The sequence below is a fragment of the Charadrius vociferus genome, unplaced genomic scaffold (assembly GCF_000708025.1).
Source record: "Charadrius vociferus isolate BGI_N301 unplaced genomic scaffold, ASM70802v2 scaffold379, whole genome shotgun sequence".
NCBI classification, from domain to species: Eukaryota; Metazoa; Chordata; class Aves; order Charadriiformes; family Charadriidae; genus Charadrius; species Charadrius vociferus.
Window position 1 is genome coordinate 564,165 of NW_009649938.1, and position 18,789 is coordinate 582,953.

The 18,789-nt window shown below is 37.8% G+C and overlaps 2 protein-coding genes across 2 annotated transcripts in view; both read right to left on the reverse strand.

Annotated features, from left to right (window-relative positions):
- Positions 1-3,794, reverse strand: part of BBS10 (Bardet-Biedl syndrome 10) — a 6,288-nt gene extending 2,494 nt beyond the window's left edge. Inside the window, exons 1-2 of the mRNA XM_009891421.1 lie at positions 3,759-3,794; positions 457-566 (exon numbers count right to left, since the gene is read on the reverse strand). Of these exons, the coding sequence (XP_009889723.1) occupies positions 457-566; positions 3,759-3,794 (146 nt within the window). The remainder of the gene's footprint in view (positions 1-456; positions 567-3,758) is intronic.
- Positions 3,644-18,789, reverse strand: part of OSBPL8 (oxysterol binding protein-like 8) — a 53,512-nt gene continuing 38,366 nt past the window's right edge. The window contains exons 9-22 of the mRNA XM_009891414.1: positions 16,185-16,419; positions 14,953-15,137; positions 14,119-14,200; positions 13,337-13,435; positions 12,875-12,971; positions 12,439-12,537; positions 10,911-11,008; positions 9,504-9,593; positions 8,793-8,929; positions 8,246-8,431; positions 5,542-5,629; positions 5,036-5,138; positions 4,328-4,433; positions 3,644-4,068 (exon numbers count right to left, since the gene is read on the reverse strand). Of these exons, the coding sequence (XP_009889716.1) occupies positions 3,933-4,068; positions 4,328-4,433; positions 5,036-5,138; positions 5,542-5,629; positions 8,246-8,431; positions 8,793-8,929; positions 9,504-9,593; positions 10,911-11,008; positions 12,439-12,537; positions 12,875-12,971; positions 13,337-13,435; positions 14,119-14,200; positions 14,953-15,137; positions 16,185-16,419 (1,741 nt within the window). The 3' untranslated portion in view covers positions 3,644-3,932. The remainder of the gene's footprint in view (positions 4,069-4,327; positions 4,434-5,035; positions 5,139-5,541; positions 5,630-8,245; positions 8,432-8,792; positions 8,930-9,503; positions 9,594-10,910; positions 11,009-12,438; positions 12,538-12,874; positions 12,972-13,336; positions 13,436-14,118; positions 14,201-14,952; positions 15,138-16,184; positions 16,420-18,789) is intronic.

Consider the following 18,789-nt stretch of genomic DNA (forward strand, 5'->3'; position numbering starts at 1 on the left):
GGCAGCGGCGGGCAGGGGCCTGCCCCCCTCCCGGGCAGTGCCCTCCAGGGTTAAAAAAAAAAAAAAAAAGCCGAAATAAGCTGTCTGTGAGCTGTTATTTTGTGCATGGCTTCTTTTGTAATACCACAAGGTCGTGCGGGTCCATTGTATGAAAAGGCCCGAAATTCTGCGCTGGTGGCTTACCAGCCAGAAGAGGGAATAATTTGGTTTGCTTTAATAAGGGATTTTATTTTATTTTATTTTTTTCCTCAGAGTCTGACTAAGCAGGAAAGTGAGTTTTCAAACACAAAAGCCCTCACAAAAGGTCAGATGTCACATATGGCACAAACGACAAATCTTTACATGTCTCAGAACAGCAAGAAACCCATCAAGAAGGCACTGTTTACAATACTTGAATATCTGCAAAATTTTCTGTGATTTGGGAATACCCTTGAAATAACAATAATTAAAACTTACAGATGTACAGAATCGTTGTTGTACGTTATTGACACAAACAGTGGTGAAGTTATAGCCTTTAAGAAATTATATGAACCCTTGAATCCAAAGTCTGTTTCATAAACACCAGTCTAGCAACAACAAAAAAAAATAAATAAAATTCCTAGAGGCACAGGAGGGCAATGAAAAACAAACAAAAAAAGGGAAGAAGCCACCATCGCTACATTTTATGGGACAACCTTTCAAATAACTTATGATATTTAATTGGGGGGCTGGGGAAACAACCAGGCTATACCCTCATTAAGTAACTATTTAAACGTAATCAACATGTGAAACGCAAGAAACATCATCTACTGCTGAAACTGATACTTGCTACATTTCACATGGTGTATTTACTTTTTCTTACCTTAGGCCATTGCCTAACTAGGCAATCTGTACCTAAGTGGCAAATTAAAGGCTTAGAGTGCATTTGGGAAAAAAAACAAAACCAAAACAAAACCAAAAAACAAACCAAAACAACAAAACCACACGGTAACAAGTTCTGAGAATATTTCCTGTACAAGAAAAAAAACAAAACAAGATTTGTAAATCAAAAGTGAAAACAAGTGCTGTTTTAAACTTTAAAAGCTAGGAGGAGGCCACAGCCCTCAAACAACAGCAAACGGTACAATCATTTTTTATAGCTATGTGCACAGCTCAGTCTTAAGTACATAATATTCAAGATCAGCTACACATCATAGTTAAACAGGACAGTGGTGATGCGCTAAAGAAAAGGCTTCATACACGCCTGTCACCAGCTGTGCTGTAAAAATCAGGCAAGAAATGTCTTTGTTCTATTCACATGAGGGAACATCATACAAAACCCAGCAAAATAAGGAATGACTAGGTTTTCGATGTACTTTTTAGAATTTAAGTTATCTAATCATACAGTCAAGCAGAACTTTTCAAAAAGTTTTATCATATATCCTTTACCTTTCCGGACCATCACTAAAACCACTTTTACAACAGAATTAAACTCTAAAAAATAAATTGAAAAGGAAAATAAGCACAGACTTTTTGTCTCGCTCTGTTCAAGCCTTCTACTTGTCTTGAGCTGAGCGTGAATTTCAGATGTGGAGTATCTGTTTAGTCCAACACTGTCCAACACCGCGCTGCCAGCCAGCTGGCGGCATCAAATCCACACTTATTACAATGCAGTCTGTGTAAAAATACATGCAGACTGTGTCATTAACTGATCTTGAACAGAAGTGATTAAAAAAAAAAATCAACGTGAAAGGGCAGAACATTTCTATTTACAAGGGAGATAAAAGCTTGTAACTATCCGTCAAGAGTTTCAGCACCACAAATTTAGCAGAATATTATTTTAGGGGATTGAAGTTATTGCCCAAATTCTCACTCATTTCCTCTTTACTCCCATGCACGATAATGAGTGGCCAAATTCCAGGTTGAGAACATTAAATTAATGCTATTATATTCTGCTTTCTTTATGCTATTTTATACATGGCTAACAATTTCAGTTTCTGCTTAGATACTTAACTTCGGGGATTGGTTTTTTTTTTTCCTTTTTTTTTTAAAAACTATATTCGCAAATTTTACCTCATCAGCTGTAGATATAATAGAAGTCCAATCAAGTTTGGTCTTGCCAACGCATACAAGACCACTCTGGTTAAGGTACCGCGTTCCAGAAAATGATTCAAGACCATGCTAATATGATTCAAGATTATGCTAATATGAAGCGGTAAGAAATAAGCTGGCGTTGACTGTTTAAGCAATAAACTTTCACCTAGCTGAGGCCCAAAGAAGGGGAAAGGTAAAGCAGAAGCGGAGGTCTGTGAAGATGTCAGCCACAGAAATATAGGAGCTAGACTGACAAACAACAAGTAAATAGTAATTTCACTAAACACTGGGTGAGACTGATATAGAACAGAAAGGTAGATCACCTGGAGAGTCAGGGAGGCTGCCTGAGGCCAGAGGGACAACCAGGCTATGGCATAAAGCCAAAAATGACCTTTGAACTGTTCCATTGCCTGGGATGGATTTGATTTCTGAGAAGATCCTCTGAAAAGAAATTTGGCTGCCCTTTGCATTGTGCCGCTCACCCTCACATTGTCTCATGTGGGTTACTGAAAATACCTTGACAATACCACAGCCCCTTTTTGACTTGGTATGCTTGACTAGCATAAGGAATTCACCAGATAAACACTGGCACTAAATTTGTTTTGCTGGAATTTTACAAGTTCTATACATGCATATATTTCTTCAAATTAAAATGTCAGAAACCCTGGTTTTAAATTGAAACTTAAGCTTCACATTAATTTGTATGGCTACAGCATAATGAATAGGAGCATCCCTGTGTTCTGTTAGGTAGTATATATTGTGGTAAGGTGGAATTTAAGAGACTTAGCATTTCACTCTCATTTGTTTTGGTATGTGTGTTGTTAGCCATCCCACAATTTCTGAAGACTTTCCCCTTGTAAGCACACGTTTTCATTTGCAAGGGAACTCATAATGGTGCCCAAATTCTGTTCTACATCGTCTGCCTTTTGGGAGGTTCAACTCAAGCTACATTCTAAGCACACATTTGCATCTTCACATTTTGTTTCAAAAATAAGGAGAGAGTCCTGGCATCAGCAGTCTGCCCGCTTACTGTGACATGGCCATACACAAACGTAAATTCAAAGCTGCAGATTTATCAAGACTTACAAACATACTATAAATCCTTGACATTTGCAGTTCATGAGAGAGAACTGACCAAGACAGTATCTTCCCCAGTGCTGTACTGTTAAAAATGTGCTCTGTACAGTAGATGCAGGAATGTTTTTATGCAGAATCTGAAGTTTTAAAAATATAAAAATAAAACAGCTGGCTTACAAGCCACTATAGTAATTCAGGATAAAACTCATACTTTCAAAACAAATCAAGGACATTACATTGCAGAATTCCCAGACTTCAGCTTTATACTTGCCAGTTCGTAACACCCATTATCTTTGTATAACAATGTATTTGTTTGACCTTAACCAAAAGTTTACTTCCAAACACCCAAAGCCATTTACAAAAACTCCTGGCTACTTCAAAAGTTCCTTTGTTACAAAAATGGTAAGTATAAATGTAACAAAGTATGCTCGTTTATCATTCTACAGTAACAGGAATCACATTCTACCTACAGGGTCTGACCTCTGAATTTTTAACTTCATCTACTCTGTGGTGGAGATTCATCAGTACAGCATATGACGTAATACAAAACACAAGGCTGATGTCGTATGTCTGCGAGACGGAGGCACACACCAAGAGCAAGAGTGTACTGGCACTTACACAATTCTTACTTCAACTGGGTAGATGGGAGTATGATTCTGAACCATGGACGCTGAGGCAAAGTTCTGTAAGTTGTTGCTACAGGGCTCTTTTAGATAATATTGCATCATTTAAAGTCCAACTTAAAATATGGTCCCCAGTAACAGTTCCATCATTCAGCTCTGAAAGGCCCTTGTTCACACTTCCTATTTGAACAAGAAATTAATGATAAGCTGTAGCAGAACCACGAGTAAAATGAAGACATAGTGCTTAAACTGCAAGAAGTGGTAGTCCACAGGTGGCGAATTAGAAGTGACTCTATTTCGTAGAGCCATAATGTCCCTGTAAGATAAAAAATAATATCCTGTAAATTACAAGCTAGATAATTTGCCATTTTCTAGTATGTTAGGGCTCCTTACAGAAGACACTTTTCGAGGAAAATTATGAAACATCAAGGAGCAATCAACATTTAGGAAGAAGGGTAGTTTAAAGACATCAAGGCTCTAATGCAGAAATATACATACCAGCCTCCAAGGAAAAAAATAAAAGCTAGAAATTTAGTATTCTCTAAACCATTTTAAAGCATTTTACTTAGTACTACCTCTTAATGTCTTCTTGTGTTTCCTTTATAGATTCAATGGCACTCTGCAGTTCACCAAGGTCTGTCCCTTTTTTCCTTATTCTTGTATTATGCTTCAGAAGTTGCGCTGGAAAGGTATAAAAGCCAGATGTAATCCACAGAAGTGACTGCTAAGTCAAAAAGGAACGAAGTTCTAATGACAAACTAAACTGCTTGCAAAAATGAGGAGTTGTCTAACTAAGCTTCTACTGAAAACTAAAGCTTTATTTCACAGTCACCTATAGCACAGAAGGACACCAACTTACGTGCTTGCAATATCTTAAATCACTCACTGTATTGTTTAATTTCTGCAAGCTTTATCAATAACAACAATCTGCCTTCTAGCAACATACTGATCTACAAATTAAAACAATTCATCTTGTTTTAAGAAAGAAAAGAATTTACAAACATTATTTTTTTCCCCAGATACTAAATCTGTGCAGCACTTAAGCCTACCTACACTACATACTGATGTAGAAAAGGACAGGAAAGTTTGCAATTAAAACCATGAGCCATTCTGCTCTTTTTGTTTTTTTCAGAATGTGCTTCACAGTGGATAGAACCGTGATCTAAAGCATGCATTATTTCACAATACAAACATCAAAATAAGAAGAGCATGTGTGACTACAGAACTCTATTTCACTGTCAAATACATTTATTATTTCTGTACGCAAATGTATCTTTTCCTACCTTCACTCCCAGAGGAATCCTGATTATCAGGCTCCGGGGATGAGAAACCGCACTCTCCTTTCTTCTGACTGGCTGGCTTTCGTTTGATTTTTGGAACACTAACCTACAATTGATAAACTTATATATTATTTCCAGGGAACCAGCACTGTAGCAAAGCAGCACATTCCAATAGTAGTAGTTAAAATCACAATATCTAGTAGAAGTCCAAGTTAAAATTTTTGATGTATAAGCAGTCTGAAGTTTGTGCATCTTCCCATTTAAAGGAAAATACACATTAAACTGTTGAGTTCAGGTTTGCTTATTTTATATTCCTATCCAATCAAGTAATCTCTACTGCTTAGGATGCAACATAGAAGTGAAGGACTATGGATGGGGTAAACTACATTTCTGTAAGATAACAATAGAATTTCCTATCGCTCCCAATGCTTTGATGACCCTTATATACATAATGCAATATATACAAGACCCTGGATCTTGCTCCACCTGCTAACAGAACTGGAACATACCATTGGCGTTCGGTGTCGAACTTTTGTTTGGATGGTGCCGTCTTTTTCAAATTGGATCATATCATTCAAAGGGTCCCATGGTCTGGTACTAAACAAAGCAAATATAATTGCTTAATACCACAGCGATTTAAATACTAAATATTTTCCTTCTGAGAAACTATTCAGTATGAACAGGTTAAATTGCTCTCTCCTTATACGGAAGTCAGACATGGAATAAGCGATCCTGTCTTCCATCTATAGCCCAGTCCTAACCTGAAGGGCCAAGAGAGCCAAAAAATAAACTTCACATCCAGGTCAAACCCTCAGCCAGCTGGTAAAAGTACAAGCTATTGTATTAACCAACAATATTATTATAAATTTATCTGGCAAGTGATATGCAGTTGTCAAAAATGGAGAAGTTTTCTGCTTAAGGTACAGTTATTATTTTAGAACTACAGGGAAATCAGGAGATTTTGAGATTTTGTAAATCAGCATCACTATGGGCTGCTTTTTTGTTGTGGTTTTTTTTTTTCTTTTTTTTTTTTTTTCTTTTAAAAGATGCCTGGGAAGGAGAGGTTAAGAATCAGTCACCTCAAACTTGCTTTCATCCTAAAAGTGGCTTATCCTTAGTGGCTAATGGTAATCAAGACGGGTTTCAAGAGACACTAATGAGCTATGTACAGTTTTCTTGTTCTGACTTTTTAAGAGTGCTTTTCCAAGTACAGGTTGGTATAGAATTAAAAACAAAAACAAGAACAAAACCAAAAAACAAGCAAAAATCACATAGCTCACTGGAGAACAACAAGCAGCCAAAGGCAAAGACCGACATCCCCACTGATGACATACAACCTTTTCAGGACAGAAACTGCAAGTCAGCTGCATGAAGATCACTCTGAAGCACAGCTTTAGTGAGAGTAGATTAAGCATGGATTTCCTTTCATCTCCTCCTGTGCGCCTTTTAAAACGTTTGTAGCTGTTTTAGATGTTGTGATCATAGACCTGCATTTACATCTTGGTTTAACCTTACTTGAATTAAATGTCATCTAAGGTAACCAGGTAAGAATGAAGCACTGCTCTCCCAAAGGTCTTTTGTATCTGTAATCCAGATGCCTAAATCCATAATCCAGATACCTTAACAAATGCCACAGCTCACTGAACACATCTTTCAAAGTAAGCGTAAAAAATTGCTCTCTGCATGGACCAGGTGGTGAGCCGGCATTATATGCATAAAAGGAGACAGAAGTTTCTTCCAGGGACTGCTGACAGTGCAGACTGCTTTCTAGCATGTAGCAAAATTTCTGTGGCACATTGTTGAACCACAAGGCCCCAAGGAGACAAGAAATAACGCAGATTAACAAGATAGGTCTCAAAGCTGCAGGGGATAGTCTAAAAGATTTAAAGTGCAGTACTTTTCCTGATGGTTTTACACAGGGTTCAACCGTATGGCCAGTCAATTCAGCTGGACTATTCACAACTCTTCCAACAGGAAGAGGCATCAACAGCACTCGAAGGTTCAAACCAAGAGAGGGTGTTTCACAGAGCATTTAGTCTAGATGGGAAATTCCCTGCTGCAGCATGTTTTGGGTGGTAAAAGTCTGCACAGACTTAAGAGGAAACCAAGAAAATACATGGAAAAGAAATCTATTGAGACTTCCTAAATACACAGAATCTCTGCTTTGTTCCAGGAAACCTCGGGGTTGCAAATTTACTCGAGAATGAAGAGTACTCAGAATTCTTGTACTCTTCCCTATACATACACTTAGGCCACTGCCCCAATATTGCTATTCTTGTACAGAAAGGTGAAGCGTTCCCAGGTTTAGCCATGGGAACACACTTCCAGCATCAATGGCTTCAGAATTACTTAACTCAAGAGTATATAATCTTTGGATATTTTACTTTTACAATCCTTGCAATATAGAAGCGTGGTGGTTATTGTAAAAGAATCAGGAGAATGTGGGTGTTCTGTGAAAATCATCACTAGCAAAGGGCTCAGCTCCAAGCTGACTCTTGCAAGAGCAGGTGAAAACAAAGAATGCATCCCAGTAGTTAGAGAGTCAGCTGCATCTTCATCTTCTGGTCCAGATCATCAGTCAAAAAGCTTCACAGACACTCGTGCACAGGGCGTATTTGATAGCTGAGTTGAGCTACCTGGTCCCAGCATTAACCACTGTTGTACACCTGTTACTCTAAGTCATTCTAACATATAACAAATTAAATAGCTCAGTTCAATTAAGCACAGGCTTTTCTGATTTCCAGTTGGTATGTCCGTATGTACCATTATTTTTCATTCTGGGAAAATCTGTGTAGCTGCTCTGGTCAGTCTGGGCAGGGTGGGGGGGAAAGGAGCACAATGCATCCCAAAGTGCCATGCCCAAGAAACTCTAGAACACAGCATGAACTTCTCGAGGTATATAACCATAAAGATAAAAAAGAAGCCCATTACAATGGTTACATGAAACATGATTGCCTGCATTAGCAATCACTGCCTTTTCAACTCGACATATTAACATCCTCTCTTTGGTGAAAGGCCTAACAAGTTTAGCTAAAAAAATATGCATTTTAATTAAAGCACATGAATAGGAATATCAAGTTCTGTTGCACATTTCATGAGTTTGAACTCAGTTATATATCTGAGTTCTTTTGCTCTTAAAACCACAGCAAGAGGCTCAGCAACACTACCAGGTATTTAACAAACAGCTTTTGTTACAAGCACACCAGGACTCACTCAGCATATTTGTAGTGCCATTCTCCTGTGACTGAATCCTGATCAAACAGCTTGCATGTCCATTCTTCACCCTTAAGTTTCCTCTCTTTGGCACTCTTTCTCTGAGCTTCTTCCAGAACATATTTCTCTTGAGTAGCTTCTGTTTGGTCTTTATTATTTATTGCTCTTGTCACTTGTTGCCAAAGCCTGACAAACAAGCGATACAGAGAGTTACAATCTGGTTGACAAATAATTGCAAACATTTCCTTAATTATTGGCTAAGTAAGGGGATCAACCTCTAAGAGAAAGTTATCATGTTGTAATATATGTTTTTTCCACATTTCCATCAAGAATCTCTATGATTGTAAGATTTGTAAATAACGACCTTGTATTTAACAGTGTTGCTTTCTTGTTTTACAGGTCAGTATCAGCAAACATGGGAAGGAAAGAAACTGTATTTTGTTCCTAATTTGTTCAATGTTCAAACCATGACATTTGTTCATAATTTGGAGAAGATGATAGTTTTATTTTGTCAAAATAATTATACATGGTTCAACAGGGAACTTACTTCTCTGACTCAAAGTCATCTTGCTCTTCAAACTTCACTGTGTATCTAGGTAATCTACGCTGCTTGATATCAGATGTTGGGTTCCAGAATGTCTCTGAAACATCTGTCTTCTTGTCACTAATAGTAACTTCACTGTCCTGTAACATATATAATTCAGTTACCTTAATTGTAATAATCTCAGAGAGTGCCAAAGTAACACAAAAAAGTGGAATAAGCCAATTTTTTGTAACGAGAATTTGTTTTCTTTTGGATGCACGTAGTTAAGAATAATTACATATGCTAACTTTAAAATTCAGTTTCTGCACTCTGTGCTAGTTCTAACTTGGAACAGAGACGTGATGGAACCATTAACACAGCCAAAAAACAGTGGTGCCAGTGTCATCTCACCAGAACAGAAACAAGTTTAAACATTTCATGCGGGTGCCATAACAATTCTTCATAATGCTAACACATATACTAACAATATTTCACAAGCTGAAATGTATTTTCTTCGGGAGCTACTCAAACTTCTCCACCTTTTAACAGTTGAAAGTAACACTATGTTGATTCTATACTTTCTTAAGAACTGTCTAACTATGAAGAGATACTTTCTGTAATAGTGGTACTTAATCAACTCTTTTTTTTTTAAACTTAAGTCTTTTTTATAAGTGTTATTTTCACCTGTCTCAACTAACACCCAGAATTTATAAAATACCATAATTCAGTACTTACCCAGTGACCCTCCAAAATAGCCAGAACTTCTTTGCCAAGCTTAATTTTCCCTGATATTTGGTTAACACTGTCATTGTTACCCAAAAAAGGCTGCAAAACAAAAAGAAATGCTTTCATGCTTATTTTGATAACAAATTATTTTTGCATTTATGTTTAGTGTTAAGGAAAAAAGTGCATTTATGAAATGCGATGTAAACAGCCCTGATGGCTTTTAATATTATAACTTCTGCCTATTTAATCCCCAAAACAAGTCTAAAACCACAGTCTTCATGCTGTATTTTCTTAAAATATTTGCTGAGCAAAAGCATTGTCTAAGAAATGTGGAAAGAAAATGGAAAATAATGCAGAGAACAGTGACACAATGATATCTTGGAGGAAACAGTCATTTGCTACACTAATTTCACCACTTTGCCAAGGACCATTTGGTACTAGAGACTAACTTGTGCAGAAGTAACAACAAAAATGATTGCCAGGGATTTTCCTCGGCTTTTTTGATAGTCTGCACATGTATCCTATGGGCTGACGAGGCCCAGTTCAATTAACAATCAATTAACACAGCCTCCTAACTTACATGTTTCAACTGAATACAGTTTCCCTCTCCAAATTTTGTTAAGCTTTAAATCGGTTTCTGCCTCAAAGACAGAAAATGTATTGTTCAGAAGTGCAAGCCATCTATAAGTGGTTTAAAAACCTTTGCTTAGCTTTTGTGAGTGGCAAGGTGCCAAAAATAGTCCATGGAAATTAATGCACTGGGCACTAGGCTGATCTAAACATTAGCCAAAGCCTTTGCATCGTCTTTATTCTAGGTGTCATAAGCAACTTAAATTTTAACCAGTATGGAAGAGGGAACCTGGATCTGAGTTCTCCTACAAGGGCTCTCCAGGAGCTTAAAAAGTCCCTAAACAATTTTAGAGAATTAAAAATCACCAAGGTATATTAACAACAGTACTCAAAATACCTGAACCACTGATCAGATCACTAAACACTTCCCCTGTTCTTACACTTTCCTGGACGTACACTGGTGCCACTGCTGGAGATAAGATAGACTGCTGCTTTTTGCCCCACTAGAGCTGTTCGTAAGATTCTCACAGTTAGCAATATGTTTGCATCTGTTACTACCAGAGATGAAGACAGCACTGTAAGTTTCAGTCAAAACCTTTGTACCCAAAAAAATACATTAAGAAAAGAGATGACAATATAGTTCCATTTAAAAAAAAAATAAAAAAAAAATTGCTATTTGCTAGATACACGTAGCTGGATATGCAGCAGCTAAAATGAAAATTCCCCAGTTTCCAAAAAGACAATTCCATATTAAATCAGATCATATCTAATGAGTGACCTAATATTTATTTTTCATTATCATTATGCTCATTATCCTTTTTATGCCTATTTACAGCATTTACTAACCTTGAGTCTGAATTCAATTGTTGCACTGTAGCCAGTTTTCTCACAGGTAATGTTGACTGTTCCCCCAAGCTCTAAGGTCATTGTGCCATAAAGAATTCCTGCAAGACCAAAACAAGACCAAACAGCTAAAATGAATGTTTATAACTGAACAAGACAAAAAACCTAAGTTCTTTGGGCACAATTCCTAGAGTAAACACGTCTGTGCCAAAGGAACAATCATCTTTTCAGATGACCTTTCCTAATGATAAGCATGATCTTTCTGCCAAATAAGATAACCCAAACAGAAACAAAAAGATCTCAGTGAAATGCAAATCAGCAGGAAAAACAATTTATTAGGACATATCTTCGGCAGCGTATGCTGCTGGCTTTAGCAAGGGTGCTATTTAGTCTTATTGGAGATGATTGGAGGAGGGCAGCTTTTGAGGTTAAGGCAAGAAAATAACTCTAGGACAAAGAGAGCAAAGAACTTCACTTGAACAAAAGCGGTATGTGCAGTTAGACTACAGCTGAAGACAATCATGGACAACCAATATAAGACAACACTGATCACCTCTCTAAAGACTCTTGGAAGTACAAAGCTGACAGTGCTGAGTACACTTTCTTTCCCACTGCAATCCAGCATTTGAAACACTGAATATATTTTGCCTAGAGTGGATTCATGTGCAAATATGTGTTTTTCACCATGCACATTCTCCTTCCCTGCATATTCTTCTACCCTTCTCCCTCTTTATCAGCTTTATTAGTCACACTAGTTCTCCTTCCTGTTAGACTGGAATGTATGTATATACGTTATGTGCTTCTTAATTCTTAAGTGTTATTTATATACGAAAAACCCCAAAGAGAATATTAAAAACATCCATGAACAATGGAAAGACCAAACTTATGTCCAATTACCTAATTCTGCTAATTTATTTTCATACATCTCAAATGAAGAAAATACCATAGTTGCTAACTATAAGGCTTCTGAAAACAAATTCTGGCAGAGAATATATGGGTAGATATACCTGAATAGGTAACAATTTAAAAAACAGCAACTCTGCAATGTATTTTGTACTACTACCAACATTCTAGAAAGCTTTATAAACTGACTGGTTTCTCGTAGTGAAACTAAAGACAAATGGTCATGATTTACATTGAAATCACACAGTGAGGTATAGATACTACATTGCCTTTTACATTTACAAGAGGAAAATATTGGAAAAACTCAAAACTGTTGTTTAAAAAAAGCAACTCAAACAGTCAATTGCTGTCATGTAATGACAGATAGCTATACATATGCTCTTAGCATTTATGAAAAAAATCTTCTTCTGTGCCAAAAAATGGATCATTGCTAAAACACCAGATGTATTTTTCTCCTGATAGAATATGTGGAAACCTAGGGCCACCAATATTGCCAGTGTTTAGAACACCTTCTCAGATGACAAGCTTGAATCCAACACAGCATACTATTTAGAATAATAAACTATTTATAATAATAAACTTCTGTTCTCATAACTTTGCCATCTAGAGAATGAAAAGAAACCACTACCTTTACAATGAGCATATGGCATTGTCATTACATAATCTTCTCCCCTATTTAGGAATGTTAGCCGTCCTTCTCCATCTAATATGGCAGATAACGAATTCCCTGAAATTCAAAGACAGAAAAATCACATTTCTCACCATGCAAAACAACAGTCAACATTTCTTAATAATTGAGCAATAAAATTAAGAACATCAGTATATTCAGCATTGCAATCTAGCCTGTCTAGTGAAGCCACTTCAATACCAATTAAAAATTAAAAAGCTCCAGAAATAGAAATTAAAATTCCGAAGACCAGTAGTAAAAGCTTTGTAAGGAAAGGACAATACAATGATCAAACGCAATTCTTCTAACAGCCTTCTTTCATCCACAAAACACAGCTCATGTGCACTGATTTTACACTCCTCAACAGAAGTACAATGAAAAAACCACCATTATTTACCATAGAATTTGGATTTGGCCAGAATGCTACCACTAAGGCAAAAACCATCCTTGCGATTGCTAACATAGAAGGCAGATATTGGAGGATGATGGGATACCTGTTGAAAAAAACGACATATTAAAAAAAAAAAAAAGGGATAGAACATGCAACACAGTATAAACCTTGAGTTAATAATGACAGAATGCAAACTCAAGCTATGCACAATAGAATAGGGTTCATATATGTGAAATGTGACTATAATCTTTAAAGATAAAAAAAACGCTGGAAACACCTTTCTCTGTCTCTCTAGGAAGACACACTAAGATAGAAATCTGTTAAAGAACCTGTGCTCATCAGGAGAGCTTTTAGGATCCTATTCAGGTATTCAAATACATTTTCTGAAACTGCCACATTGTTTGTCTAGCACAAAAATGCAATACATTTATTTTTCTTCAAAATATTTGTGCTGGTTATTGCAGCTACCTGTTCTGCAATGTAAAAAGTCTTGCTGTTCGTCCTTGGATGAATCCACATGCAGCGGAAAGTCTCACCAAGTATAGGATTGTACGGCTTTTTTAGTCCCTAAACAGAAACAGAACAGTAACCATACAATGCAGATACAGGACTTACAAAATACTTTATCAGTCTGTCACTGAAGATAAGACACACACAAAAAAAATTCATATCAATATATATGCTGAAGCATGTTGAACTTCATTTCACTGTTTGAATATTATGCTCAGTTACTCTGCTCTTCATTCTCAGGAAATGGGCATAGATTTAGTTTATCTGCTAAACTATTCCAAGCTACACATAAGGACAAACAGAATATAAGAATCTTTTGTCTGAAGCTAGGTAGTAAGCACTTTCTGCTTTCAATACTGTTTTCCAGCAACAAGACTATAAAGAACATTTAGTGTAAAGCTAAATGAAGTAATGGAAATATTACTCCTCCAACTGCACCATGAGGAATGGTGAACATAGAACTGGCTCAACTTTATCACAAAATCTTTAGCTCAACTTCTACTCCAAGGGAAAAAAAAAACAATTGACTATAGTCTATTTTAAGCATGGTGATTTTAAGCATTGTGAGGGACCAAAAAGGTCCACAATGTTATTTGTGTAAATAATGAAAACTTAACCTTGCTTTTAAAAAATGCATAACAATATAATTTAAAAACAAAAAACTTACTCCAGCACATCCTTAAACCCTCAAACTAGACACAATGACTAAAATAAACACAAAATTACATGTGAGAGGGCACCTTTGGCTTTTTGTAGAATCCTGACAAATACCACTTCACTACTTTTTTCATGCGGTTGTAAGCGTTCTCTTCAAGAGCAGCTCTATGAAACAAACGGAACACACAGATCAAATATCAATATTGTTTCGGTTATAACACACTATCAATTGTTGTGATATATCTTGTATCTAGAATTTGACTAAAGCAAAGGTTTTTTGATTTGCAGTACTGTAAAACTTCCAGCCTGATTGCATCAAATTCAAAGTTTTTAAATAATTGTCTGAAAATGGAAATCAAACAAAAAATCAGAAATGGTATTTCCATAATTGAGCCTGTTCTTTGTAACATTAAATACTGTTCCACTCCCACTGAAATTCTTCCATTTACAAAAGGTACTACTTTAGAGAACCAGCCTACTCACATACAGAAGTTGTTGTTGAATAATATTTCAATTTACAGTCTTTATTAGCTACATTTGAGCAGGCAATAATAAATCTGAATGGAACTTAGCACTGTATTAAAAGGGTTAACTGGTACTGTTTTTCCATTTTAAGTATGTCTCTTAGAGAAAAAACTAATTTTGAGAAGTCTTCTAATCAGTCTCCAAAAGCTACACCAGAAATGTCTGCAACACAATTACTATTACTAAGAGGGGATGGACTTCAAGATGTACCATATGAGCTCTCAGGCAGTTAGCTTTCAGAAAACAAGGCTGATACATTGGCAGACAAACATTCAAACTTTAAGCAGCCTACGATGTTGTTTAAGTAGACTGGATCACGTTTCAGTATACACAGTTACCCATTATAGTTTACAAAATGGAAAGAACAAAACCCAGAGATAGGATTGACTCACTCGGACAGAAAGTCTGCATGGTAGTAGTAATCAGACAGCTTGTCCAGGAAAGAACGAGGTTCCAAGATAAACGTAGGCAGCACAACCTTGGACAAGTCCATCCCTGGCCGGACTTGCTTCAGCAGTGTCCAGATCAGACTTTTGTTTTCTTCTGACACTACTTCTGTCTGAGCAGCCTCCCCTGCCTAGGATGAAAAAAACCAAAACCTGCTTACAGAAAGGAGAAAGAAGATAATTTTCCAGAATACAGGTCAACACATTCTAAGGATGTAACAAGAATGGAAAATGGATACTTAAAATGAATGACTTGGAGAACCTGAAGTAACTATGGGAGAAAAATCAAATTTCTCTATATCACTTATGATACATCTTTAACAAAGTATGATAGATATACTATTCAGCATTAAAAACTGCATTTGTTTTCATCAGCCCTAAACCAGAAAAATTTGAGGTAGCACGTTGTTCAAAAATCCTCCCTTAGTCCTTTCCTAGGCATCAAGTACACCACCCTGTGTTATCACGTGCAGGACTTACATAGCAAAAGGCTCTTCATCCTACCAACTTTTCCCCACCATGAAAGCTGACACATTTATGTTTTTCGCTGCCTTGACCAGTCAACAATATCAGTGGTTTTCCTTAAAGAAAACTACTGCTTAGGGGTAAGTAAGCAAAACCAGCAGCCACACTCCAATATGCTCCTCTCCGTCCAAGGAGAGTAGAGATAATTCTTCCTTACAGCTTCTGAAATGAAAAGCAAAGGTTGTAGGAAAAGCACCCCTCTTTCCAGAACAGTTCTAAAACTCATACTCAAGAATTTATTGTCAAACTCCTCAACTTTTCCTAAACTACTGCTTCTTCTAGAAACAATACTAGAAAGCAATAAAGCACAAAGTATTTATGTTCTATAGGTATGAAAAAAAAAATCTCATAGTTAGCACTTGAGAAGAAAGGGGAAACATGGTCAACTTCTGCTTCAGGTGGACCTTTCAAACTGAGCACCTTCTGTCTGAGCAATATTCCAGATAATCTCATTATCTCTGTTAAAATCTCTGACACAAGCATAAGAGTGGCGAAGCAGAGAAGAACATGGGTGAACAGAACTTTCCCCGCCATTACTGCTGAAAATATGAAAGCTAATCCTGCAAATCAGGTTTCAAGTGTAGTCTGACCTCTAAAATATCAGCTTTCTATTTGGAGAAGCTACTTGCTTATTACTTCAACAGCACTTTTACCTCCCCAAGTTCTTCGTGACTCTGTTCTAAGTAAGTAGTTTCCTTGATATCAATTGGTTCTGGATCGACGTAAGAATCATCCTGTCGCTCTGATGTGTCGCTATCGCTTTCTTCACTTTTCCCCAATCCATCATTATCAGATTCCTCGTGGTCATGGTCATTTTCCTTATCAGATTTGTCAGAGTACATATCTTGATCTTTAAAGTGATGCCTTTCAATTTCACTGTCATTTAACCTAGAAAATATAAAGGCTAAATGAATCTTCAGCTTCACATAATAACTTCATTTTTCCAAACTGGGACCTTAATAAAACACACACTAAAATTGCCAATATCAAGCCTGATCTGGCAGCAAAGTTAAACTAGCTTCACTGGAAACATATAGGCTGTACTCATCTCACTGAACCGTCAAACGCACCGAGTTGAAAATAGTTCCACTGGAAGGGACCTATAATAGTCTTCTGGTCCAACTGCCTGACCACCTCAGGGCTGACCAACAGTTAAAGCATGTTATTAAGGACTTTGTCCAAATGTCTCTTAAAGGCCGACAGGCTTGAGGCATCAACCACCTCTCTAGGAAGCCTGTGCCAGTGTTTCACCATCCTCGTGGTAAAGAAATGCTTCCCTAAACCTCCCCTGGTGCAGCTTTGAACCATTCCCACACGTCTTTTCACTGGATCCCAGGAGAAGAGCTCAGCACCTCCCTCTCCACTTCCCCTCCTCTGGAAGCTGTAGAGAGAAATAAGGTTGCCCCTCAGCCTCCTTATCTCCAAACTAGACAAGCCCGAAGTCCTTAGCCGCTCCTCATAGGACCTTCACATCCTTCTTAAATTGTGAGGCCCAGAACGGCACACAGTACTCAAGGTGAGGCCACACCAACACTAAATACAGTGGGATAATCACCTCTTTTGACTGGCTGGTTAGACTGTGTTTGATGCACCCCAGGATGTGGTTTACTCTCTTGACTACAAAGGCACACCGCATATTGCGTCTACTGTCAACCAGCGCCCCCAGACCCCTTTCTGCAGGGCTGCTCTCCAACCCCTCCTCTCCCAAGTTATACTTGTGGCTGGTGTTACTCTGTCCCGGGTGCAGAAGCCGGCATTTGTTCTTGTTAAATTTCATTGCCCAATGCTCAAATTTATCTACATCCCTCTGCACTGCTTTTCGCCCCTTGAGAGAGTCAACAGCACCTCCCAGTTTGATATCATCAGCAAACTTGCTAATGGTGCACTCAACTCCTGCCTCCAGGTCATTGATAAAAATATTGAACAGGCCCTAGCATTGAGCCCTGAGGAACACTGCTGGTGACTGGTCAGATGTAGCCCCATTCAGTACAGCACTTTGAGCCCTGCCCTTCAGCCAGTTCTTCACCCAGGACATTGTGAACCTGCTCATCTCAAAGCTGGAAAACTTGTCTGGAAGAATGCTGTGACAGACAGTATCAAAAGCCTTACTAAAATCCAGAAAAAAATGATATCCACCACCTTCCCTTCATCCACTAGGCAGGTCACAATATTGTAGAACCATATCAAATTAGTTAAACTGGACTTTCCCTTTGTGGACCCATGTTGACTGTGCCCAATGATTGCATTGGTTCTTTAAACGTCTTTCAATAGTACCAGTATGATCTTCTCCATAACTTTTCGAGGTAGTGAGGTGAGACTAACAGGTCTGTAGTTTCCTGGCTCTTCCCTCACACCCTTCTTGTAAATTGGAATAATGTTGGCTAGCTTCCAGTCAGCAGGGACCTCCCCAGACCTTTGGTAGATGATCAAGATGGGTCCTGCTGTAACATCCACTAGCTCCTTCCATACTCTGGGATGAATCCCATCAGGCCTCATGGACTTATGAACATTCAGCTGATACAACTGATCTCTTACAATTTCAGTGTCCACAAATGGAAAGACACTGCTTCTGCACTCATGATCCTCCAACTCAGAAGGACCATTGCAACCCAAGGTCTACCAGTATTTATTAAAAACTGATGCAAAAAAAAAAGCATTGAATACCTCCCCTTTATCTTCATCCCTATTTTTCAGGTGACCATCTTCAACAAGTATCGGTCCAATGTTTTCCTTGGACCTCCTCTTGCTATTAATGTACTTTAAAAAGCTAGCGTTCAGTTGAAGCTAAAATTGCTTCCACCTTTCTTCAGTCTCTCCTGCCAACCCCATTAAAACTAGGCCTGCAGGTTTTGTTGCTTCGGTAGTTAAACACACTGAATACTCTTAGAATATGCTACATCCAAAGATCTACTTAATTAAACCATTAGTCTTAATTAGACTTAACAGTTGTAGCTAATTGCTATGATTGTAATCTGGGCCAGCTGCTGATATTAAACTACTACTCATGAGTACAGATCTCCAGCTGAATTGTACACAGCAGTTTTATTGTTTCCATGAGATAATGGAAGGAGCAAAGCTGGAGCAGAGCCTGCTTGGTCATCTGGATAGGGCCGTGAATCTGGGCCAGGGGCAATAATATGCCTTGTCTGTGCTTTTCTCAGACTATCTACGCCAGAAAAAAGTGCATTTCTCCCAGTCCAGGTCTTCTGTCTGAAATACAGGAGCGTACTCTTAACAGCAGTACAAAATTCCTGTGCA